General features: G+C 55.9%; 6 protein-coding genes across 6 annotated transcripts; 4 read left to right on the top strand and 2 right to left on the bottom strand.

Annotated features, from left to right (window-relative positions):
• Positions 1-1,509: 1,509 nt before the first annotated feature.
• Positions 1,510-1,756, top strand: DICSQDRAFT_169247 (uncharacterized protein; the record flags this gene model as incomplete). Its single annotated transcript, XM_007364866.1, has 2 exons — positions 1,510-1,556; positions 1,615-1,756. 2 exons carry the CDS (start codon positions 1,510-1,512, stop codon positions 1,754-1,756), a joined length of 189 nt encoding a protein of 62 aa, XP_007364928.1.
• A 310-nt stretch (positions 1,757-2,066) lies between these two features.
• Positions 2,067-4,266, bottom strand: DICSQDRAFT_169248 (uncharacterized protein; the record flags this gene model as incomplete). The annotated part of the gene is made up of 8 exons (XM_007364867.1): positions 2,067-2,210; positions 2,267-2,482; positions 2,650-2,740; positions 2,811-3,016; positions 3,074-3,267; positions 3,320-3,587; positions 3,638-3,714; positions 4,212-4,266. The coding sequence occupies 8 exons, from the start codon at positions 4,264-4,266 to the stop codon at positions 2,067-2,069; spliced, it is 1,251 nt and encodes a 416-aa protein (XP_007364929.1).
• Positions 4,267-4,586: 320 nt separating this feature from the next.
• Positions 4,587-5,718, bottom strand: DICSQDRAFT_58700 (uncharacterized protein; the record flags this gene model as incomplete). Its single annotated transcript, XM_007364868.1, has 5 exons — positions 4,587-4,805; positions 4,861-5,058; positions 5,117-5,358; positions 5,410-5,562; positions 5,613-5,718. The coding sequence occupies 5 exons, from the start codon at positions 5,716-5,718 to the stop codon at positions 4,587-4,589; spliced, it is 918 nt and encodes a 305-aa protein (XP_007364930.1).
• A 2,912-nt stretch (positions 5,719-8,630) lies between these two features.
• DICSQDRAFT_104526 (coatomer beta' subunit) lies at positions 8,631-11,775 on the top strand. The gene is made up of 9 exons (XM_007364869.1): positions 8,631-8,743; positions 8,809-9,192; positions 9,256-9,741; positions 9,794-10,312; positions 10,368-10,534; positions 10,591-10,698; positions 10,749-11,239; positions 11,305-11,622; positions 11,679-11,775. The coding sequence occupies exons 1-9, from the start codon at positions 8,726-8,728 to the stop codon at positions 11,711-11,713; spliced, it is 2,526 nt and encodes an 841-aa protein (XP_007364931.1). The 5' UTR covers positions 8,631-8,725; the 3' UTR covers positions 11,714-11,775.
• Positions 11,776-12,099: 324 nt separating this feature from the next.
• On the top strand, positions 12,100-18,822 carry DICSQDRAFT_104531 (chitin synthase). The gene is made up of 9 exons (XM_007364870.1): positions 12,100-12,518; positions 12,573-15,578; positions 15,631-15,950; positions 16,005-16,579; positions 16,632-16,754; positions 16,808-17,436; positions 17,492-17,658; positions 17,711-18,344; positions 18,402-18,822. The coding sequence occupies exons 1-9, from the start codon at positions 12,157-12,159 to the stop codon at positions 18,502-18,504; spliced, it is 5,919 nt and encodes a 1,972-aa protein (XP_007364932.1). The 5' UTR covers positions 12,100-12,156; the 3' UTR covers positions 18,505-18,822.
• Positions 18,823-19,158: 336 nt separating this feature from the next.
• On the top strand, positions 19,159-21,668 carry DICSQDRAFT_84923 (uncharacterized protein). Its single transcript, XM_007364871.1, has 11 exons — positions 19,159-19,410; positions 19,469-19,547; positions 19,634-19,704; positions 19,764-20,133; positions 20,185-20,268; positions 20,322-20,387; positions 20,441-20,549; positions 20,603-20,927; positions 20,980-21,308; positions 21,370-21,381; positions 21,449-21,668. Exons 1-11 carry the CDS (start codon positions 19,176-19,178, stop codon positions 21,512-21,514), a joined length of 1,746 nt encoding a protein of 581 aa, XP_007364933.1. The 5' UTR covers positions 19,159-19,175; the 3' UTR covers positions 21,515-21,668.
• Positions 21,669-22,235: the final 567 nt, after the last annotated feature.

A 22,235-nucleotide genomic window follows, 5' to 3' on the forward strand; every position in this document is an offset into this window, starting at 1 on the left:
CCAAAAAAGATCTGCAGCGCCGATCTTTCTGTAACTTCGCAAAGTGTTCTGAACATTCTCAATAAACTTTCTTGTTCAGTCTCCGAAGGGTTCCGGGTTGCAGTATTCGAAAGATAGGAAGAGGTCTCTCGAGCGTGACATTCAGCCACTGACCGAGATAAAGCTGACTTTCAATCTGAGCGCTTCGACAATGTTGCCCCGGCCAACTTCGCTATCAAACGACTGATAACAGCGGTGTTTGAATCGGCAGTCTTCGGCATTGTGACCATCCATGACAATCTATGGGCGCTTTTCCGTAGCTTCTGGGGTCAGACGTGTAATTCCGCGATGCTCAATGCAAACCTCCACCGATTTTCTTCATATTTCACCCATATGTACTGTCCAGGATGCAAGTGAAGTGTGCGAAGTCTGAAATGTATTGGAGAGGAAGGGAGGGAGATATCCATGAAATACGTTATGGGTCGTAGCTTCTGGGGTCATGCTAGTAAGTAGACAATGTGGCGGGATGGAAGAGGAACACGGGGCGGCCCGACATTGATGTACTTGTTCTCGTACATTGTACAAGGTACTACGCGTTCGTCCAGCCGCTCCCGACTCTCCTCTCCTGTCCAATCTCTTTGCCACTAGTCCCTTCGCTTCACCCCATGTGCGGCTGTGACTGCCCCTCCCCGAACGGTCGTCTCATCTTCAGTCGCGCACGTTGTTCGCTATGTCCCACGAACTCCCCGCCGACGCTGATAGTCACAGTTTTATTCCTCCATCTTTCCTGTTCTCCTGATAGCCCTGCTCTCCATTGCTACGCTCGCTCTGGCTTTATGGTGCTTTTGCTCTTCCTCCCGCACTTGCTGGCGACTGGTATGCCCTTCCTTGTGCGCCACGATGAGTTACTCTGGACGCTTTCTCTTTACTGGCGACATCGTCGATGGCCGCCTTTACCCTTGATGGTCAGCGTGAACTCAATCCCGCGCCGCAGCCCACACCGACACCCTCCGCTCCGACTGTCCCCGGACGCCAGGTACGTACGTGTTCTCCAGTCAACCGCACTGTCAAACCAGCATGGTTCCTTGCCGCACGCCACTCATTTTCTTCCTGCGCTCGCCGTCAGAGTCAGCATCGGCTTCGACGCACCACTATCCTGTCGTCGCTTACGACGGCTCACACCATCCACCCCCCCACGTCCCCCCACGTCCCCCCGCGCTGCCGGCTAGCCCACCATCCCAGATGTGGTGTACTTCAGGAGTGACCGCCGATCGCCTGCGCGTTGTCTTGTTCACCTTTGCAACCCCTTTCGCAGCGTCATCAACGTCATTCGGGTTTTGCTGAAATCTCTGCGGCAAATCCACTTCATTGTCCTCGCGCTCTACGCCTCCCGACCCAAGGTAGGTGAGCTCGCAATTTTTTGGAGCCGCGCGAGTGGCGAACGAGGAGATTGTGCGCAGCGATTCCTGAAGTTGCTGACATACGTGTATGGGGACAAGACGGTACTTGAACGGGTATAACGCGGACGATATGCCGCTAAAGCTGTCGTGGTCCAGTGCTGCGCTCAGGTTCATCAAGTACGCCCCTCCCTTCTGCGTATGCCCGCACATTGTTCTCAATACAATGCGCATGTAGCATCGTCGACCCGACGCTGGAGAATGACCGCGCCTCGCACGAGGCTGAGGGCCCCCTCTCCGCTCCCCTCGCACCGCCCCTTGAGAACGAGGTGCAGAGCTGCCGGTCGGGCGAGGAATATGGGGTGTATGCCGAAGCGTGAGTGTCGTTTACATTCTTTGCTTCTCTCCGCTACTCAGGCTTCGAATCTGAGTGATCAACGCGGCTAGGGATCCATTGATGCGTCCCTCCTCTCTTTCGTTCATATTACCGATGGACGACCAGCATGTTCACCTCAGATCCCGTCGGCCGCCCTCTTCCTCGGCAACCCTTTCGACGCCTAATGCCCTACGCCGATACAACCGTTCTCCTTCGCAGTCGTCTCTAACTCTTGGTGTACCTCCATGACGATGGATTGGATGTACACTGGCCCTCAGATACCGTTTACACCTGTCGTACACGATTCGATCCCTTCACCAAGATCCGCCCCTCGACAGTGTCTCCCAGACCCGACGAGGGGACACGACGCCCTTCCTCGTGGCCTCAGGACTCGACTCGACCGACCTCATATTCACCTGGCGAGGGTCACCGATCATCGCGCTCAGAATAACAACAGTCTGTAGGATAGAAGATTAGCGAAACACCTTGTCATGACATGCCAGCGAACACGGACTACGAGGCAAGCGCACGCGCCAATCTTGAGCATAGGATCCGCACTGTACAAGCCGCTCTCCTCGTCGAACGTCGAGTGACCATACGTACGGCCGATGAACATGTACGGGATGCTAAGGCGCAGGCAGCCGATGACAAAGTCAATGGTTGCACCGATGAGCTGCTTGTGCCCCTTGTTCCCGTCCTTGGGCACAGACCTGTTCGAGTGAAAGTAGATCTGACAAAAGTTTAGACGATGCTTTAATCATACGCTCTAGGATGCATTCGCACGACCTAGATTGCTATACATGAGCAGTAGTAGCCAGCGAGACGCCCTCAAGCCTTATCCGCCGCCCGTTTCGCATCGCGTTCCTCCTTCAGAGTGCTGATCTCTTCGAGACTCACAACTTTGAATGGCCAGGTGATGGCGTTCCCTCCGCTCCGCATAATTGGGAGACCCATGTCCTCGAGGTCATCGTCGGCATGTTGGGACCACCTGGTTCATAGGGACAGAGGGGAATCTCGTGTAAGTGCGCCGCTAGAAACAGGGTTGCGACGATACTTACGACCAGAACGCGAGGTAGCTCGTGTGGCTGTTGTTGAGGGCCGTCGGAATTTGGGGGTAGCGGGCTCGCAGCCAAGCAGCGTCTCGTTCCGTCGACGCGAACGCTTCCTCAGGAATTTTGGGCAGACGCAAGAAGTGGTCGCCAAGGATGTACGAAGAGATCCAATGGGAGGTCACTTCGGTGGTGTAGCCGAAGTTGGGAGAAACCTGAGACATCTCGGAGTTAGCGCGACAGATGGATGTTGCAGTTCTATCGTAGCGTACCACTGCACCATTGACTGCTAGGTCACGACGAGATATGTGTTTGGCTGGGACGATTCCACGATACAGGGAGGACGACCAACGCTTCGCTTCGGGATGTATGGGTGGAGAACCTGCGAGGGTAGTGTAATTCCACTCATGCGTCGTCGTTTCCTTCGCAGGCTGCGGATCCGATCCTAGATCCTTGATAGTCTGCTCTACGGTACTGTCAATCATAATAGCCATACATGCATGAAATTAGAAACTCACCGTCGAAAATCGCAGGCCAAGACGACGTATATCCTGTAGCAAGAATGACCGCACTGGCGGGAAGAGACCTGCCGTCCTCCAGAATCACTGACCCGTCGCCACCGTAGCCGGACACACGAGCCGGGCAGATAACCTCGACTTTTCCAGCAACAGCGAGCGCATGAAAGCCGTTTGGACGAGGCACGCCTTCATCGTTCACCCGAGTATGCCAGAAGGGTAGCACAGAGTGGCGCAGTGGAGAATCGGCAGGGACTCCAGCGGCATGGTACTATCACTGTAGTCAAGCAAGAGTAAATGAAGAGCGTAGATGAAACGCACAGAGCTATCAGCCAGACCGTGCCACCAGAAGTCGACGATCTTCTTCCCCAGCCAAGTGGTGTGTAAGTAGGAAGCGCCTACGTCAGGATCAGCAAAAGTCTGCGACGACGTGGAACTTGCACCTGGCAGCCGTCCCATCTAGATTGGAGGTCGGTTTCCAATACTTCCTACAGGAACAGGAATCGTTACTGAATGGACCCTCCCTAGTTTTCTGGGGGCCGGCGTAACCAAACTTCGCGCACGGAAGTGCATGAGTTGTCGATTCCCAGCTTCGCAAAGAATTCGAGTCTGAAGTCGACGGACACCACTATGGAGATAGGTAAAGATCCGGAGATACAATGATCTATATGTGCTGCTTAAGGTACAGAACACCCGGATGCTTGTATCGTGCCCCAATATTACACGTAGCGTGCTTGTCTCGAAATCCTCGGTGTGAGAGGGGAGGTGTGCCGACGTCACACACAATCGCTCGATGTGTTCCGTCTCAAGCGTTGCTGCTCGGATGACTACTTCTCGATTCATTGTAGTTTCATGTGGGAGAAGTGGTGCACAATGGAAGCCACCGAACACGTACTCATGAAGGGGACAGCAACTACCTGCCCTGTCGCCGACGGACCATGAGGGGACATGGCCAACGAGTTCACCGGAGCACGTGAATGACGGAAGCACACTGATTCAGTCTATCGATGCATGGGCATATAGAAAACGTAACTGTGGTATCTCACATCTATCCAATGAGTCATCTATGCTGACAGCACAAACTGAATGCTCATTGACGACGGAACCTCAGTACTAAGGATCATACATGTGGTCGCTATAGCGTCATTTGATGCATAAAGGGACGACGGCGCTTGCGTCGGGGTCAGGAGACTGAGATGTGCAGACGAGGAATAATGTAGGGGAACATATTACAATGGACAGAGACTCACGAAATAGAAGAAGCTAACCCTCAACGGCGAGAGAAAACAGCGGCAATGGTCAACATGCCGCCAATCGCCCCTAGCGTGCCGACGACGGCCCAGTGTGTATATGGGGCGAAGGGTTGAGTGATCTGGCCGCGGTTGGCCACCGACGCGCCGCGGAAGGAGTATAGAGTGATCCCAGTCATGAAGGCCGCAATAGCCCACGCTAGGAAGACGAGAGGCAACGAGAAAATGACGCTTCGCCTCTGCGAAAAGCATGAGTCGAGCAAGGGTCAATGACGGGATCTGACGAGCACTTACCGACAGCACCATCATCCCCTCTCCACCAAGGTAGTAGACAGTCCTATCCATCTCCGTCTTGTATCGGAACAGCGCTAGGACCGCCGACACCATACTCGCCCCCGAGCAGACGATCGCGATAAACCCAGCTACCCTTGGTATATCGTCTAGATGGGGCAGCGACAGAAGTGTTACCGATGCGCTCAGGATAACAGCAGCCTGTAGAGTAGAGAAGATTAGCGGGACACCATGTCATGAAAAGCCAGCGAAGACGGACCACGAGGCAAGCGCACGCGCTAATCATGAGCATGGGACCCGCACTGTACAAGCCGCTCTCCTCGTCGAATGTCGTGCCGTGCGTACGGCCGATGAACAGGTACGGGATGCCAAGGAACAAGCAGCCGATGACGAAGTCGGTGATCGCGCGAATGAACGGCTTGCGCCGAGGCTCGGTGACGCCCTTGATCGCATCCTTGGGTAAGGGCTTGTTGGGGCGGAAGTAGATCTGCCGCCATTGCGCTAGAATGTATGTTAGACCACTTTGTAGACGGTGATGCATCGGCCACTCACCAATACGCAGTAGGACACGAGAGACGATACGGGTCTGCACGACCATGACATTTGTGGAGTTGCTGTCGAAGGAGCGGAGCATGTTCATCAGCTCCTGGCACTCCTGGGGCGCAAATGGAGGCGGTGCGGGTCGCGCGGAGGGAAGGAGAGAGTCTGAGGTGCTATGAGCCTACTACTCGAGATCGAATTCCGGATCTGTGTACCTGTGTAAGACCACTGGAGCGCGTCCATGGCTTCCTTGCGAGTCTCCGTAGAGATCGCTTGATGCGCGGGATGTCCCTCAATGAAGCCCCAGTAGCGATACTCCATGTCTAGTTCTTTCAAAGATACATACGCGTTAGTCTCATCTCTCTACGGATGCTTTTACAAAACTTACTGTCGTCTTCCGAGAACCGCTCGATAATTAAGCCCTCGCCGGAAATCGTGGGGGGCGGCTCGTCGGTGATGATTCGCAGCTTATGGTTCACCCAGCTCTGTACCGGACGCAAGTCGTTCTTCTGCACCGACCCGCTCTTGATCCACAGTTCCCACCCTTGTGGCGGGGGCATCGTCGTTTCACGGGGAAGCTGCTTCTCAACGTACTCCGTCACGCGCTGCAAGTACCGCGGATTCCGCAAGTCGATGTCGGTCGTGATGCGCAGACCCTCGTGGTGATAGTAGGACGAGCTGTCGGGGAGCACGTACTCCTCCCATCCGAGGGTATGCAATGTGTGCGTCGCTGCAAGTTCGGTGGTGATGGGACCGGAGGCAAACGTCGCCACGATGTGGGCTGTCTTCCCACGGCTCGGGGCTGTCTTCGTGTTACCTCCGCGCGCAAGGGGTGCGGCGTGTTGCAGGAGGGGGATACGCTCACTGAAATCCAGGTCAGCATGCTCACAGAGGGCGGAACAGGAAAGTCTCACTCCGTATCCGGGTGGAGGGTTTCTGCAAGAGATGCGCCGTCACGCTCGCCGAGGCTGTACGACCCAGCCGCTGGTTGATGGCTTGACCTTTGAATGAATGGCATGAGCGGTGTTCATGCGTTAAGAAAGTTTCTGACGTACTGAGAGGCACCAATGACGTCGTTCTTCGGAGGAAGAGGGAAGCGAATTGGTGTGGGCGAGTCCTGAATTGGCGTGTCAGAGTCCTCGATTTCTGTATGAGGCTCAACGACCGGTCTAGACAAGGTGAAGTCAGTATACCGCAAATGCTTATGTCGAGCATACATACTCGGGCATCGAGGCACTTTCGACAGGCGACAAGACTGTCTTGGGCACCTCCGTAGCGGGGGCAGCTACAGGAGGTTGAACGCCATAGTGATCTGCAAATGGGTCATCCATGGTAAAGCTATCATTGCAAAGGTCAGGACGCCATCGCCGAGCATTTTATCTGACTGCCTACCGAACGCTCCCACTGCGACTTCGACCACGCTTCTCTGGAAGCAGCTGGCCGAACGACGAAGCCAAAGACGACCTGCTGGACACTTTGCCAGATTGGCCCGACTGTGTCGCATCGAGAGACCGGCGAACCGGCTCTGGAGAACTCGCACGAGACGCAGCGCCCTGACGTGCGACTGGCTCTTCGCCCCATGCAAATGTGGCCGAGTCATCGGGAACGTGGACATACGACGACTCCGGGGCATGGTAGGAGTCTTCCGCTGGGATGGTCGGGATAGTTTCAGGCTCTGGAGACAGTGCTACGACGGCTGCCGCTACAACAGGTGCAGGCTCAGGGACCGGCTCCTTAGGAGCAGAAGTTGCAGCAACAACTGGATCGCCGTAAGAGAAGTAGTCCTGGCGGCCGTCCTCGAGGGCTATCGGTTCCTCAGGCTCCACCGTGGGCGGAGGAAGAGGGACTGCTGGAGTAGGCTCGGGAAGGGAGACAGGCTCGCCGATCGCGGGAGCATCCTGAGGAAGCAGTTGGGGACTTTCGACATTAGTCGGCTTCGACGTAGTGGTAGGGAGGATGGGGTCGCTGAAGCCGAAGGGCTCCGGTGTGGTCAGAGGCGCTTGATGCGGAAGTTCGCCAGCTATCTGCTCTGGAGAAGCGGTGACGCTGAGCTCCAGAGCAGGAGTTGGTCCTGGAGTCGGCTCCGGCGTCGGCTCGGTCACGACCACGTTTGCAAGCGGGGATGGACGAAGTATACTTGTGGTGCCTTCAGCGAGGTTTGCGGCTTCTTCGCGGGCAGGGGATTCTGCAACGGGACTGACTCCTGGTCGCGTATCTTCTACTGAGGGCGGCGCCAGCGTCGAGTCTGTAGACACTTTCAGGGAGTCCTTCAAAGAGGACTTGGAGGAGGTCCGCGAGAGCGCCTTGGTGATCGAGAGGCCAGTCGACGCGCGGCGCATGGCAGTCGACATGCGTGCTCGCATCGACCCCTTCCCCGGGGGCGGGGAAGAGGGTCGCGGAGGAGACGGCGCCGCGGTATTGGACCTCTTGGGTGGTGAGGACATAGTGGGAAGGAATGATCTCGGGGATCAAGCTAAGGGAGCGTGAAAAATCTAGAGACCGTGCTCTTCGATAGGGAAGAGGTGGTGGTCGACGAGGTCGTATATATTCGCGAGCGACGCTTACCAGGCGGTGGGCTCGAGGCGTGCTGCAGGTGAGCTTCTACAGGCTTTTTCCACGAGATAGCGATGCGATTTGCCTGCGTAGATTGGGCACTTGGGGCTGCACGAGGGGGTGCCGAACACACGTGTTCGAGGAGGCGCATAGATCTCGCACGATTCACGAGCAAACACAAGGCAATGTCTACGTACGCGGTGATGTCCCTTGTAGTCCATCGCTCACAATGCTTATCCTCGAGACCGTCACGCCTCAGTGTCTCCTTGCACAACATCGAGGCCCAGGGGTAGAGGGCGCAGGCTGTACAATCCACGCCTACAGCACGCGAGTGGACAGGGTTGCTCCTCCACGCCGTCGTCTCACGGAGATGAAACAGCGCTTTGACTAGTGACTTCGTGCACTTACGATTTCGCCTGCCATGCCGGATGCACCATTCCTGATGTCAGATGAGGAGTATCGCCCCCCTGAACCTTCCCAACCAGCCAGATTGTGCTCACGAGGAACGTCGGAGCAGATAAACAGCCAAAGAAGCGATGTGAAGTGAAGGATCGTCTCTCAGACATGCACGATAGGATGGCAACGAAGTTGTTAACGAGCAAGAGCGAAATGATCAGCATTGAGGGTGGCAGACGAGAGCAAAGAACGCTGGCGCGCGTGCTGCACTGCTCAGGCTTCTTCCACGTCTTCCCTTCGCTGCGCCCTCCGGTTACGACTCCTTCGTCACGGTATTCTCTCCGTTCTGCACGATTTGCGCACTACATAGGGCGCAACTATGTTGCTGGATATCAACGTGAGTGGGCTGCATGCATACAACTAGCCATCCGCCGAGAAACAAGCTAAACAGATGCAATACAGCGGAAACTCTTCACCCGTTCAGATCGCGTTAAGGGCGTCGACTTCCATCCCACTGAGCCCTGGATACTCGCCGGTCTCTACAATGGCACTGTTAACATCTATAACCACGACACCGGCGCACTGATCAAGACATTCGAGATCGCAGAGGTTCCCGTACGCTGTGTCCGCTTTATCCCCCGCAAGAGCTGGTTCGTCGCGGGTTGCGATGACTTTCAGCTCCGGATCTTCAACTACAACACGCACGAAAAGGTTGCGGCCTTTGAGGCGCACCCAGACTACATCAGATGCCTAACCGTCCACCCGACTGCGAGCATCGTTCTGACGGGTAGTGACGACATGACCATTCGCGCCTGGGATTGGGACAAGCAATGGAGGTGCATCCAGGTACGTGACACTAGTGTCCCGTTATGCGTATATGCCGTCCGACCACGTCCGACCATGTCATAGACATACGAGGGCCATACCCACTATATCATGAACATCACTGTCAACCCGAAAGACCCCAACACCTTCGCATCTTCATGTCTGGACCGTACCGTCAAGATCTGGTCTCTTGGTGCTTCGACGCCCAACTTCACCATGGAAGCGCACGACAAGGGCGTCAACTACGTTGAGTTCTACCCCGGCGCGGACAAACCGTACCTTGTTACCGCGAGTGACGACAAGACCGTAAAGATCTGGGACTACCTCAGCAAGAGCTGCGTGCAGACTCTGGAGGGGCATTCGAACAATGTGCTTTTCGCGGTCTTCCACCCCAATCTCCCATTAATCGTCTCCGGCGGTGAGGATGGCACTGTGAAGCTCTGGAACAGCGGTACGTACCGTCTAGAGAATACCCTCAGCTATGCCCTGGAACGCGCTTGGTGTATCGCTGTGCGCAAGACGTCAAACGAGGTTGCTGTCGGATACGACGAAGGTCTTGTCGTTATCAAGGTCCGTGTCAATGCATGTAAAATCGGACGACCGTTCATTTACTGGGCAATAGCTCGGCCGTGACGAGCCCACGTACAGCATGGACTCCGCCGGCAAGGTCGTCTACACCCGTAATAACGAGGTCCTCTCCGCAAACCTCCAGACGATTCAGGAAGACTCCGTCGCGGACGGGAACCGGATACCCATCTCTGTCAAGGAACTGGGCACGACAGAAGTCTTCGCGACCGCCCTTCTGCACTCGCCTAACGGCCGTTTCGTAACTGTCGTCGGCGACGGGGAGTACATCGTCTACACTGCCCTCGCATGGCGCAACAAGGCCTTTGGCAACGGCAATTCATTCGCATGGGCGGGCGACTCCAACACTTACGCAGTGCTCGAGGGTCGTATGAAGGTCCGTGTTTACAAGAACTTCCGTGAGCGCGGAGGCGCGGGCATGAAGGGTGCTGGGTCGTGGGCCATTGATGGACTTCACGGCGGCACTCTCCTCGGGGCGCGAGGTGCTGGCTTCGTTGTGTTCTGGGACTGGGAATCTGGTGAGATCGTAAGAAGAGTTGAAGTCGATGCGAAGAACGTGAGTCAGCCGCGTGGCCAATGCACCTCGTTCCCTGACGAAGTGCCACATTCAGATCTACTGGTCGGGCTCCGGAGATCTAGTCGCTATCGCATCAGAGGACTCTTTCTATGTGCTGCGCTTTGACCGGGACGCATACACCTCTAAGCTCGAGTCCGGTGCTGACTTGGGCGATGAGGGTGTCGAGGAAGCATTCGAGCTCGTCGCGGAGATCTCTGACAAGTATGCACTATCTCTTTGCTATCTACGAAGGGCGATAGGCCTAAGTATGTTCACAGCGTCAAGACCGCCAAGTGGATAGGCGACTGCTTCATCTACACAACGGCTGCCAACCGCCTCAACTACTTCATCGGCAGCGAATCCTATACGATCACTCCCTTCGACACGTAAGTGCTCTCTAGTGCATGTGACGACACGACACTAAACCCCTGCGCAGGCCACTATATTTGCTAGGATACATTCCTGCTCATAATCGCGTATACCTTGTCGACAAGGATTTGAACGTGTACTCCTACGCGCTCTCGCTGAGCATGGTCGAGTACCAGACAGCGGTTTTGCGCGGCGATATGGATGCTGCCAACGAGATACTCCCTTCAATACCCAAAGAGCACCGGAACAAGATCGCGTCCTTCCTCGAGGCGCGAGGTCTTAAGGAACTCGCGCTGGAGGTCACGACTGACCCAGATCAGAAGTTTGAACTCTCCCTACAGCTTGATGATCTCGATGCGGCCGTCGAAATTGCACGGACAGTGCCCGAGCTCGAAGCCGAGACGAAATGGAAGGCGATCGGCGACCGCGCATTAGCCGTTTGGCGGTTCGACCTCGCGCAAGAGAGTTACGAGAAGGCGGGCGACCTCAGTGCACTGATGTTGCTCCTTCTGGCGACGGGCGACCGGGACGGCTTGGCGAAGCTAGCTGCTAAGGCAGGTGCGTACCGTACCAACACGCGTTTATCGTCGTGGGCATTGCATCTGATCTTGAGCTTGTCACAGAGGAGAAGGGCCAGAACAACCTTGCGTTTGCCACCTTGCTGCAGCTGGGCGACCCCAAACCATGCGTTGATCTGTTAATCAAGACGCACCGAGCCCCGGAGGCGGCGACGTTTGCGCGCACGTACGCGCCGTCGAAAGTTCCGGATGCGGTGCAGGCGTGGCAGACAGACCTGCACGCAAAAAATCGCGCGAAGCTCGCAGACGCCGTTGCGGACCCCGCCGCGCATCCCGAGCTATTTGAGGAGGGCTGGGAGGAGGCGCTGCAGCGCGAGGCCAGCGCGCCGGCGCCTGGCGCACCGCTTGTGAACGGGGACTCAGGTATGCGGTTTGTGCTTGTCATTTGCGGCCACCGCTCACCTTTGCGCGGCGGACAGGAGCCCCTGCATCTGAGGAGGCGGAGGAGTCGTAGATATTGCATAGTTATGATCATTCGTTGTATGGAATTGTGTGATCCTTACGCTGCCTTTTTGCTCTGTCATCCAGACCACGGTGATCTGGGCGTGGTAACCAGGCGTCTCGGAGGTGCCTGCACGTCCGTTGCCCGCCACATAAGCTCGGACGTATGTCTCCGTCATAGACAGTAAATAGCAGAAGGGTTGAATGGTGGTTACCAAGGCCGAAGGAGCTAGAACGCGATTGAACGCTGGAATAAGTCCGGCCGAGCAGCGGTGTCGAAACGTGATCGGCGCTGGTGGTCGTCGTAACGGGCGTCACGTCTCCCACAGGCGGAGACTGGAGCCCTTGAGGCCTGCCCGAGCCGCTTCCTTCGCTTGCATTTCTCTCCACCTCCCGTCGTCTGCTCTTACTCTAGGGCGGCGTCCACGCCCTTATTTTCTTTCCTTGTTGTTGGCCATGGCCGCCGCACTTGCCTCTCAGGCCATCAGCTCTGGCGACCTCACCGACCTCGTTTCCTCTTCCTCTTCCGCTACTGTCTATCCCTCTGACGACACTATCCTCTCTGTTCTCCAAGCTCGCTTTCGTGCAGATCAGCCCTATACTAGAATCGGCGCATCCAACCTCGTCGTCGTTAATCCCTACAAGACCCTTGCTAATGTTAACGACGTCAGCGCGAAGGAGTACGAGGAGAGATGTTACAAGGACACCAGCTTCCCACTCCCCGGCACAGCGAGCCTCCCTCCTCACCTCTACGACCTTGCTGCACGGGTGTACCTGCTTATGAGGAGGAGGTCAGAGTCTCAGGCAATCCTCTTTCGGTGAGTGGTATCCGTGATTCTCCAGCTTGACGTTCGACGAACCGGCGGACATAGAGGGATCACGGCATCTGGCAAGAGCGCCAGCTTGCAATTGCTGGTGAACCAGATCCTCCGGCTCTCGACGCACTCCAAGAAGGAAGCCAAACTCGCCGAGCAGATCAAATCACTCTCAACGCTCCTTGATTCCTTCGGGAATGCCAAGACACTCATTAGCCCCAACGCATCCCGACACAGTCGCTACCTCGAGCTACACTTCAACGACCGCGGGCGCATCCAGGCGGCCAAGGTTCTCACGTATGGTCTTGACAAGTCCCGCCTCTCACGCCTCTCCTTCGAAGAACGAACTTATCACGTATTCTACCAGTTCCTCGCTGGCGCCACGCCCGAGGAGCGGGACCGCTATGCCTTGGAGGACGTGTCGGACTATGCGCTTCTTGCCTCATCAGGGTGCTATCGTCTTCCCGCTGGTCCATTCAGCGACGACGGCATTGCCATGGACGAGTTGCGGGCCGCGATGAAGATCCTCGGCTTCAAGCCCAAGCACCTCTCATCTATTTTCGGCCTGCTCGTCGCTATCCTTCTCCTTGGGAACCTGCAGTTCGGCGAGGCCGATGCCCGCGACGTGTCAGCATACGTCATGAACACACCGGTGCTGGATCAGGTCGCACGGTTGCTCGGTGTTCCGACAGAGGAGCTCAGCGAGGTGCTCACGAATAAGACGAGCTACGTGCGCAAGGAATTGTACACGGTCATGATGAACGCTCAGCAGAGCGGGGCTCAGCGCGACCAACTCGCGAAAGACCTTTACGCCATTCTCTTTGCTTTCGTGACAGAGACCGCCAACCACAAGATTGCGCCTTCCTCCCAAGACCCCCTCCCTTCCACGCAGATCGTTCTCTTCGACCAACCCGGTTTCCAAACCAAGGGCATCACGCAGTCGGCGTCGATGTACTTTGGCGGCCCAACCCCTCTCATCGGCGCGCAAAACCAGTCGGGCTTTGACGAATTCTGCATCAACCTGTCTAACGAGCTCATGCACTCATATATCCTACGGAATACCTTCGAGGACTCCGTGGGGTACAACAGCGAGCTCGTCGGGGACGGCGTTTCGCTTCCCGCTATCTCCATCATGGACAACTCTGGATGTGTCGAGCTCTTGCGAGGCGCGCAGCTGAGCGAGCGAGCCCACCGGAAACCAGGAGGCATGTTGGGCGTCTTGAACAAGGCGTCCTCATCGTTCAAATCCGGGAAGGCTGGTGAGAAGAAGGAGGAGGAGCTTCTCCAGGAGCTTGTGTCGAAGTTCGGTGTCCACGCGTCCTTCATCTCGCCTGGCGGCGCAGAGGCTCCTGATCTGACGACGTTTGGCGTCAACCACTTCGCCGGCAGCGTGACGTATGACGCGCGGGGCTTTGTCGAGAAGGACACCGACATTCTGGACTGCGCTTTCGTGTCGCTCCTGCGCAACTCTACGGATCCCTTCATCGCTAAGCTTATGGCTGGACCCAGTCTTGCAACGGAGCGCCACTCCAAGGACGAGAGCATCATTGTTCAGGCGCAAGTCTCTTCTCGACCTCTCCGTTCCCCCACGGCTATCACCTCTCGCGATGGCACGACCGTTGCTCCGGGCGAAGATCACGCTCGCCTGGACCCATCGAAGGTGTACCCGGTCACGACGCAGCTCAACTACGCGCTGTCGGAGATCATGTGGAATCTTGATCGCGCCCGTCTTTGGACGGTGTCGTGCATTCGTCCGAACGACTCGGGGACGGCGAACTCGTTCGACAAACGCCGCGTCAAGGCTCAGATCCGCGCCCTCCTTCTGCCCGATATCGCCTCGCGGAAGAAGCACGACTTCGTTGTCGACTTCGAGCAAACCGCTTTCTGCGACCGCTATCTGCCCACGATCAGGGGTTCCGAGGCCGAGCGAATACGGCAGTGTGCTTCGGCGAACGGGTGGAAAGAGGGCGAGGACTACGTCGTTGGCCATCGCATGATCTGGCTGGCGTACAATGCATGGAAGGTTGTCGAGGACGTCCTTCGGGCGTCGGAGAAGGAGTCGAAGCGCGCCGGAACAGAGGCTGGGGACGACGAGAGCGTTCTTCCGGACGATGCTACCGAGTACACTCACCAAGAGTCGCTCACACCCGGTGCTTACTATGGTGGTGAGAGCGAGGACAACCTGTTGTTGAACCGCTCCGGTCCGCAGGCATCACGATACCTGGACGCTGGCTACCCGAACCAACCCATGACCCCGATCAATCCTGAGACGCCAGCCTACAGCGACGGCGGAGAGGGCTGGAGCTCTGAATGGGACAAGAAGGGTGGTCCTGAACCAAATCCCGTGGTGTCGAAAGAGGGTGACCTAGTCGCGAAGGCGCCGAACACCGTTGAGGAGGTTCCCACCAGTCGAACGCGGCGGTACTGGCTCTATGTTGTCTGGATGACAACATGGTGGATCCCGTCGTTCTTGCTCAACAAGCTCGGCCGCATGAAGCGTCCCGATATTCAGCTCGCGTGGCGCGAGAAGGTGACGATCTTCTGGCTCATGTTCCTCTTCAACGCCGTCGTCATCTTCTACATCGTCGAGTTCGGCCGACTGCTCTGCCCCAACTTCGACAAAGCGTGGAGTCTAAACGAGGTCAACCAGCACACCGGCGATAACGACTACTGGGTGACGATCCAGGGCAGCGTCTATGACGTGTCGGACTTCATCCACGGCCAGCACTCCGACATCCCGAATCTCAAAAGTAACACCGACGACGTCCTTGATCCCCTTGCTGGGCAGGACCTGACGGAGTACTTCCCTCCCCCGATCCCCTTGGCCTGCCCGGGCCTCACGTCCAACGACCAGATCGAGCTTACCCCTGCCAACTTTACCGCAGAGATCCCGCAGGCGTATCATAAGTCTGGGCCTATCTTCGGCACGCCGAACTCGAAGCTCTCCCAGTCCGACTGGTACACGACAATTTTTCTCCCGAAGATACGTCAATTCAAGAAAGGACCTCTGGTGTGGGACAGGAAGAAGATAAAGGCAGAGGCGAGCGATCCAAACAATCAGAGGTACGTTCGGTGCACACTCGGTGTTAGCTCAAATGCTCACGTCCTACCTCAGGTTCTGGGCGATCTACGACAATAGCATCTACGATCTCTCCGACTACATCAACTCGCAGTCTCTCGACAGTAACGATTTCAACTTCCTGAACGATGACCTCGTATCATTGTTCCAGCAGCAGCCCGGCCAGGACATCACGAAGTCGCTGAATCAGATCCTTGATGCCCTCGACCCGAACACCAAGGCGCAGAACATCAACTGCATGAGTAATTTGTTCTTCGTGGGCAAGCCCGACTTCCGCAAGGACGCGCGGTGCCAAGTGCAGAACATCATCCTACTTGTGATGTCGATCATCCTGATGGTGTCCATTGGTATAAAGTGTGAGTACATTGTCGTCTGTACCGCTTTGACGGGGAGTTGATGCCTTTGTCTAGTCTTGGCTGCCCTTCAGTTGACGCCAAAGAGGACTCCAGAGATGCTGGACAAGTTCGTCCTGTGTCAAGTGCCCTGTTACACGGAAGGCGAGGAGTCGCTCCGCCGCACAATCGACTCGCTCGCAGCGTTGAACTACGACGACAAGCGCAAGCTGATCTTCATCATCTGCGACGGTAACATCATCGGAACTGGTAATGACCGCACAACACCTCGTATCGTTCTCGACATTCTCGGAGTCGACCCTAAGCTCGACCCGGAGCCGCTCTTGTACAAGGCTATCGGCGAGGGCTCTAAGGCGCTCAACTACGGCAAGGTATACTCTGGGCTGTACGAGTTCGAGGGCCACGTTGTTCCGTACATTGTCGTCGTCAAGGTCGGGAAGCCTACCGAGCGGACGAAGCCTGGTAACCGTGGAAAGCGTGACAGTCAGATTCTCGTCATGCAGTACCTCAACCGTGTCCACTTCGACTTCCCCATGGCCCCGCTTGAACTGGAGATTTACCACCAGATGCGGAATGTCATCGGTATCGACCCAGCATTCTACGAGTACATCTTCACTGTTGATGCCGATACGGTGAGTTGCAGGGTTTACTCCATAGAAGACACGTGCTGACGCTTCTGTGCAGACTGTCACTCCCGACTCCTTGAACAGGTTGGTTGCGAGCGCGGCGGACGATTCCAGTATCATCGGTATCTGTGGTGAGACCAAGATTGACAACGAGGAGGGTTCATGGTGGACAATGATCCAGGTACTCCTGCTCGCTATAACCGTTTTGGACTCTTTTGACAATTCTGTTTGCAGGTGTACGAGTACTACATCTCCCACAATCTGTCGAAGGCGTTCGAGAGCTTGTTCGGCTCTGTGACGTGTTTGCCCGGATGTTTCTCGATGTACCGAATTCGTACTGCGGACAAGGGTCGGCCGATCATCATCTCGAATCGTGTCATTGAAGAGTACGCGGAGCCGCTCGTCGACACCCTGCACAAGAAGAACTTGTTCTCGCTCGGTGAAGATCGTTACCTCACCACACTCCTGCTCAAGCACTTCCCCACGTTCAGGACCAAGTTCACCCAGGATGCCATCGCACACACGATTGCCCCCGAGTCCTGGCGCGTGCTATTCTCGCAGCGTCGTCGGTGGATTAACTCAACGGTGCACAACCTTTGCGAGCTCGTCTTCCTGCCGGAGCTGTTTGGATTCTGCTGCTTCTCGATGCGATTCTTCGTCTTCATCGATTTGCTGGGTACCATCATCCTGCCGTCTACGGTCGTCTACCTCGTCTACCTGATCGTCGTTGTAGCTCTTGGCAAGTCCGCCCTCCCTATCATCTCAATCGTCATGTTGGCGGCGGTGTATGGTCTTCAGGCCTTGGTCTTCCTGCTCAGACGCGAGTTCATGCTCATCGGTTGGATGGTTGTCTACCTTCTCTCGTAAGTTTCTGCTCTTTGTGCAATTTGTTCTCGCTCGCTCATCCTGCATCTCCAGCTACCCGGTGTACAGTTTCTTCCTCCCGGTGTATGCCTTCTGGTGCATGGACGACTTCTCTTGGGGTAACACTCGTCTGGTCATCGGCGAGGGTAACAACAAGAAGGTCATCATGAACGACGACGAGAAGTACGACGAGTCTATGATCCCTCTCAAGAAGTTCAGCGGTATGTTGCTCCCATAATCGTTGCCATCGTCTTCGCTGACGTGCCATTGCAGAGTACGAGGCCGAGGCCTGGGAGACTGGCTCACGTCACTCCGACGAGACTGGCTACCATAGCAAGGCTCCTTCCGGCAACAGGTCACGCGGTCCCGCCTCAAGGTCACACTCTCCCCGTCCCAGCTTCCACCAATCACAAGCTGGGGACTACTACCGGGACACGAACGTCACGGACCCACAACGCTCAATGTACCACTCGAACAACTCCCAGGGCAACCTATCGCACTACAACAGCGCACCGTCGCAATTCGGCATGCCGACGCTCCCCTTCATGCCGTTCAGTGGTTCAGGGTCTGTTCATGGCTCTGATTATGGTGGTGGGATGGCGATGCCGGCGGCCATGCCGTACCAAAACACAGGCAGTGTCTATGGTATGATGCCGAACGTTCCGCGGAACACTGTCATGACAAACCTCAACATGTTTGGCGGCGACGTCTCGGGCTCGCAGGGTGGGTTCGCACCGCCCATGGCGCCGGGCATGCATCAGCGACCAATGTCGACGTTCTCGCTCGCGACGACCGTCAACCCGTTCGCGGCAGGTCCGAGTAATAGCGTCGACCCGACGGATGAGGAGCTCATCACTGCTCTACGGGCATACCTGAGCACGCAGGATCTGATGACCGTGACGAAAAAGTAAGCTCAACCCTGTCCTAGTCTGTATTCCGTTACTCATCTGTGTATCTCTTACAGGACTGCGCGAGACGCGATCCAGCAACGGTTCCCCAAGGCTGACTTGTCAGGGAAGAAGCAGTTCCTGAACGAAGCGATCGACAAGATCCTTTCTCAGTCATAGACAGTTCATTTGACGGTACTGCGCTGGCATCAGCAGGCGCGCCCGTTTTTTGTTGATTCGCTCGTTCGTACTCTGGATCCGGTTGTATATGGTGCTGGTGTTGACGATCTTGCTCGGACATCCCCCATCCCATCATTGACCTCATGACAATACTGGACTTTTTCCATCGCTAGCTATCTCGACCACTCTTGCCATCTCTCGTTGCATCGAACGGACTTTGCCCACGTCCCACGCTCATCATCAGTCATTATAAGTAGCATTGTAGTAGTCCTTGGACCTATCTCGTTCTTCGTACTATATAACGCATTTTGTGCAGGCTGTCCTTAGCGGCGATTCCAACAGCTTGGAAGATGACGTCGACATCAAACTAGACAGTGCCCCAGCGCAGCTGGTCTGGTAAAGGCTGCAATTGAATTGGACGCCACCGGTAATGCGGGTACCCCGCGGGGGACGGACGCGCGTGATTGCGGTGTGTAAGAGGTCATCAGAGCGTCCGGGCCCAGGATCGTGTTTCTCGACCGAGCCGCGAGCCACGAGCTGCAGTGATCAATATTGCTACCGCCGGCCTCGTTACCCCAGCATACACTCTCCAACCCCAACGCTTTCTGGCGCGGTATCCGCTCACCTGAGCCCCGCCACTTTCCTATATATGTTCCTGCGCTGGGTCGATCATGGCGTCCTCTCTGCACGCTCCAGATAGTCCACCCCATCTTGGTCGCCAGCCATCCTACATCCACTTCACGCCGCGCCGCGCCATGGCGTCATTCGAGAATCTGGTCGTCCTTGCGAACTATGAGGAGCATCTGAGAGAAGCAAGGAAGGTGGTTTGGCGCGACCGTGGAGAGAAGCCCGTGGAGGTGCTGGATCTGGGCGAGTGTGTGGAACACGCGTGTCGGGGCGGCCTCCGTATGTCGCCGTTTGGATCACTGCTGAATCATATATCTAACCCAAGGTTTCCGGCCAGGTGCGGGTTCTCTCGCATTCGCTATCCGTTCCGGAGTCAATCTCATCTTGCTCTTGACGAGAATCAGGAGGATACCCAAGTGAGTGTACAAATCTTGTATTTATTCTGTATGACTGCATTTGCGCTGCCGGAAAACCAAGATACTGAACGCTTTATCTTCCCAAGACGTTTTCGCCTGAGCTTGATCCGCCATGCTCTTTTTGGCGAAGACTCCATGCGCTTCGCAGCCACCCTCGGTATGTGTGCCTGATTGGTGGCAAGAACCGAACGTGACGCCTATGTACCCCCTTCTTAGGTTCATTCGTGGCATTATACAAGTTAATACTCAATGCCCTCCCCATCTTCTTGCCCCAACCTGAGCCTCAACCAAGCACAACGGAGACCGAGCGCTCTCTCTTCCGGCAGTCCCTAACGCGCAAAGCAGAGAGAACTGCTGACTTGACCTACGATGATAGCACGTACGAGGAGGTTGAGCTAGGTGTTCTTGAGCAGCCGCGTTCTCGTCGTGCCAGGCTATCCGCGAGTGCCCAGGCACATCAAGTCTGGGTGCGAAAGAGGACACGATGGTGGTACTCTGCTTTCGCTGGGGCCGCAGCAGGCGCAATTGCGATCATGTTCGAGAAACGAAGCAGAAGAGTCGGAATTGCGCAGCAGATGTTTGTTCGGTACGTACACCATCCTAGAGCACACTCTTGACCTAGCTGAACTGCTTTCAGTGGCCTGCAGGGTTCATTCAACGCCATATCGGATAAGCACGGCTTCAAGATACCCCACGGAGACGTCTTGGTCTTCACAGTATGGTTGGTGCCCTTTACGGAATGTACTGCATGGGGCTCACGATACCATTCCATAGTTGTGGACAGATCATGTATGCTTTCCTGATGCGCCCGGAAACGCTTCCCTATTCGTATAATAGATGGTTTGTTCGGTTTTGTCATGAGTTCTCCGTATTCACTCAACCGTCATCCACAGGATCCAAGTGGCATCCAAAGTACCAGCAGAGGCCGTGCGCATGACTAAAACCCTCGTCCGGGAAGGCAGGTTTGATCCGGCGGACATGGAACGTCTACTGGGCCACAAGGTCCGTTTCCCGAAACCTCGTTGTGCACATGCCATGCCTCACACCTCATGCAGCACATTACCCGCAACAACTACGCCATCCTCTCCGACCGTCTCGCGAAAGCGCGCCTCCCCGAAGGCCTCCGCTCGTATGGGAATCCTATCATACCCTGCGCCGCGGTGCACCCGGAGCTCGACTCGTGCATTACTGTGCAGTTCGCGCACTTCTGGGAGGTCTTCCGGTGGATGCTTCCCATCTATGGCGCGCTGCACTTCATCCCTATGATGCTCTTCCGCCGTGGCAAGTTCCTACGGAACCCGAGACAAATGCTCCTCCGCGCGGCGTGGGGTACCAGTCGGAGCTCGGCATTCCTAGGCGTTTTCGTTGTCATATATCAAAGTATGCGTGCCTTCCTGTCTCCAATCGTGTGATGTACTGACTGGAGCTTCAGCTTACTTCTGCGGGAAGCACAACCTGTACGAGAAGCTCATGCTCGCCAAGGCCCCGGGCGCACGCTCTTGGCTCTCGATCGTCGCGCGCCGTCTTCCGCCAGGGTGGGCCGAGATTCTGATCTCGAAGCAGTCGTTCTTCCTCGGCGGGCTGCTTTCTGGTCTTTCGTTGTTCGTGGAGGAGAAACGGCGACGGGAGGAGCTGGCAATGTACGTGCTGCCGAAGGCCCTCGAGAGCGCGTGGGTGATGGCGCGAGGGAAGGGGTGGGTGTTCGGAATGGGCCAGTTTGGGGACGCGTTGTTGACAGCGATCGGGATGGGTATGGTTATGGTGCGTACTTGGACTGATCACTTCATCACATTCGTCTGACGTAGTGTGCGCTATTATGTAGAGCACGTACCAGGTGAGGACGCAACTTGGGGATAAGCTCTCTGTGCCAGAGAGGATCTGACTGACTGGTATATTCACAGAACGACCCGCAACACCTCTCCGGCCTCGTCCGCCGGATATTGTATCAATTTATCGGGCCCAACTAGGGGCTGGGTTTGTCTCTCCACATGTGATGTGGATATTATCATACTACTATTGTATCAGTGCCGCGCGTCGCCGTACTGCAATACTCCTAATGCTTTCCAGACCGCTACGAAGTCTTACTCTTACTATAATGATGAACACTTTTGATTCCAGCTGGAAGGACCCTGCCGTTCAGACGTTGTGACAGGCGTGATTCCTATCATCAACCATATGATGTTGGGCAAATATTGCGCACGGTGAAATGCATCTATAGACGAACGTATGCGTATCGCTTCTGCCTCAGTTGCTCGGCACATTGCTGACAAATTGAAGCAGATTGGATCACCGGCGCATTGTACCTCGTACATTGGACAAGATGGGACTGGGACATGCGCTTATATGAGCAGCTGATGGAATAATACAACATCAGGGTATTAAACACACGTTAACAGAGCGGCGAGGTTGAGCCATACTGACAATCTGACCACGCCGGCCATGCCGAACCTGGTGTAGCGTCTCTCCCAGCTGCCTTGTGATTGCATCTGGAATGACGATATAACTTAACCTTGGTAGGCTCTTCGCCTGGGAAATCGGACATAGATCGATCCGAGGGAGTTATGCAGGTGTCGCACTGACAGCGAGGCAGTTACCATCCAATGATCGGCGGGGCACGGGCTACGATAGGGACGCATGAACTAGGTACAAGTTCAGGCCGTCCTTGACTGCGCGTTTCTCATCCTTTCT

This window comes from Dichomitus squalens (assembly GCF_000275845.1).
Source record: "Dichomitus squalens LYAD-421 SS1 unplaced genomic scaffold DICSQscaffold_10, whole genome shotgun sequence".
NCBI lineage: Eukaryota > Fungi > Basidiomycota > Agaricomycetes > Polyporales > Polyporaceae > Dichomitus > Dichomitus squalens.